At 33.0% G+C, this 2,500-nt stretch overlaps 1 protein-coding gene across 1 annotated transcript in view; it reads right to left on the bottom strand.

The window, feature by feature from the left end:
* EMWEY_00044560 (glutaminyl-tRNA synthetase, putative) overlaps positions 1 to 1,308 on the bottom strand; it is a gene marked incomplete at both ends in the record, with an annotated part of 4,190 nt that extends 2,882 nt beyond the window's left edge. Inside the window, 2 exons of the mRNA XM_013482941.1 lie at positions 11 to 138; positions 890 to 1,308. Of these exons, the coding sequence (XP_013338395.1) occupies positions 11 to 138; positions 890 to 1,308 (547 nt within the window). The remainder of the gene's footprint in view (positions 1 to 10; positions 139 to 889) is intronic.
* Positions 1,309 to 2,500: the final 1,192 nt, after the last annotated feature.

Genomic DNA, 2,500 nt, shown 5'->3' with positions numbered 1-2,500 from the left:
CCTGGTGTACCTGTTCTTGGGTGTTCCTTCTTAAGGATACGATACATAATTGGATCCCTCATGATAACATTCTTATGTGCCATGTCTATCTTTGCTCTTAATACACATTGTCCTTCTTCATACACTCCATCCCTCATCCTGTACACAAACCCTAAACCCTAAACCCTAAACCCTAATTATATATAACCCCATTAAACCCTAGAAAAATATCACAATGTATATAAATCATAATAAACCCTCAGAACTAACCCTTCCCCTCCATTTCCCTTAATAAACCCTCTAAAACAGGAAATTCGACTAAACCCTTTTTTAGGGTTTAGGGTTTAGGGTTTAGGGTTTAGAGTATATAAATATATACTTTCTGAAATGTTCAAGATTTTCTTCAATAGTGAATTTATTTCTATAAGGACTTTCTTCTCCTGGTTGTGTAATACTTCCTCTTTTTCTTCTTATTTCCTCTAATGAATCAAAATCTACAAACCCTAAACCCTTTTTTATTATTTCTTCCCCCCAACTATATAATTGATCAAAATAATCTGACGCAAAATATAAATTTTCTCCCCAATCTCCACCTAACCAACGAACATCCCTTAGGATTGATTCAACATATCTGCAACAAAAATAAATATATTTATTTATTTATTTATTTATTTATTTATTTTATTTATTTATATTCTTTGTTTTTCTAGTTCGTTGGATAAACCCTATTAATTAAACCCTCATAAACCCTAATAAACCCTCATAAACCCTAATAAACCCTCATAAACCCTAATAAACCCTAATAAACCCTAATAAACCGTAGAAATAATAAGTAAATTGTACTGGTACATAATAAGAAGTGTATAGTATCTACTTTTTTCTTTATTATATTCAAAGTAGATAAATGTACCTAGTTTCTTCCTTAGTTGGATTGGTGTCATCAAACCTCATATGACATTTTCCATTGAATATTTTCGCCAACCCAAAATTAATACAAATTGATTTGGCGTGGCCTAAATGAAGAAATCCATTTGGCTCAGGCGGGAATCGTGTAACAATTTCTTTACATTTTCCTGTAGCTAGGTCATTTTGCATAATTTGGGCTAAGAAATTCGAAGGAATTGTACCTTCTATTGATTCTCCTGATACACCTGATACTCCTAATGATCCAGATACACCAGATTCACATACACCATGATTTGACGATTCTATTGAGGGGTCACATGATGGGGCTGCTCCGTCTGCTACTGGTGTTGCTGCTGCTGCTGATGATGCTGCTGTTGCTGCTGTTGCTGCTGCAGAAGCAGCTTCTGGTGTTTTATTCGTCATTATCTTCTGACAAGATGAGTAGAACAAACGAACAGAAGGAAAAGAAGAAAGAAGACAAAATGATGAAGGGGGGCCTCGCGGCCTAGTAGTAGTACTTTTAAGGCTTACTACTACTACTCTTGATGCCTTAACGAAATAAGGAGGGAAAGAGAGAGAATTAATGCCTAATAAAGAGGAAAAAGAAGATAAACGCATGCAAAATAAATAATTATATACATTAAACAACAAAAACAAAAGAAAAATAAATACAAAAGCCTACAATGACTGCAGCAGCAGCAGCAGCTACAGCAATCAACGAATTCTTTTTCAGGTGTACGTACACCGAAAGAAACACACAGCTACGCTGCGGTATGTAGAAGAAAAGAAAAGTCAATTCATTTAATTTTATTAATTATTTAATTATTTAATTTATTTTTTATTTATTTTTATTATTTTTTATTTTTTTCTTCAAGAAAAAGCAACGGATCTACACGTACAGTACAGAGCCCCACATGAATATGTATGGTGAGCCCCGTGTCAATGCAGCAGCAGTAGCAGCTAAATAGCAGCAATAAAAAATAAATACACTTTTATTATTTATTTTATTTAATTCTTTTATTTATTTTAATTATTAATTCTTTTTCTCGTCTTTTTCAATGCCAACAGATACATGCATGCATGCATGCATGCAATGTGTGCAACACACAGAAGATAGAGCTGCCTATACACCTGAAGGCAATGTTATTTTTCTTTGCTTCTTATAGAAAAAATCCAATAAAATAGTTTTTATTTATTTATTTTCTTCTTTTATTTATATTTATATAAATAATATATAATTATTACTATAAAAATATACTATTATATGTCTTACATAAATAATGTATTTATTCATTGAGCTGTACACACAGAAAGAGGTTAATAGTAATACAAATATTTGCTGCTGCTGCTGCTGCTGCTGCTGCTGCTTAATTAGTAAACTTTTTAATGTTATTCCTTCTTCTTTGTTAACAGAAGGAAATGTCTATTTAGACTAACAGACAACGATGACTGCTGCTGCTACTGCTGCTGCTACTGCTGCTTCTGCTGCTGCTGCAATTGCAGTTATTGCTGCAGTGCAGCAGCAACTACACATACATGCATAATGATACTTAGCAGCAAAACGGTTGTCTTTTGCTGCATGCACTAATACAGGCTTTATATATATATATATATT

This window comes from Eimeria maxima, genomic scaffold, assembly GCF_000499605.1.
Source record: "Eimeria maxima Weybridge genomic scaffold, Emw_scaff861, whole genome shotgun sequence".
Classification (NCBI taxonomy): domain Eukaryota; phylum Apicomplexa; class Conoidasida; order Eucoccidiorida; family Eimeriidae; genus Eimeria; species Eimeria maxima.
This window is presented reverse-complemented; position numbering and strand designations above follow the sequence as displayed.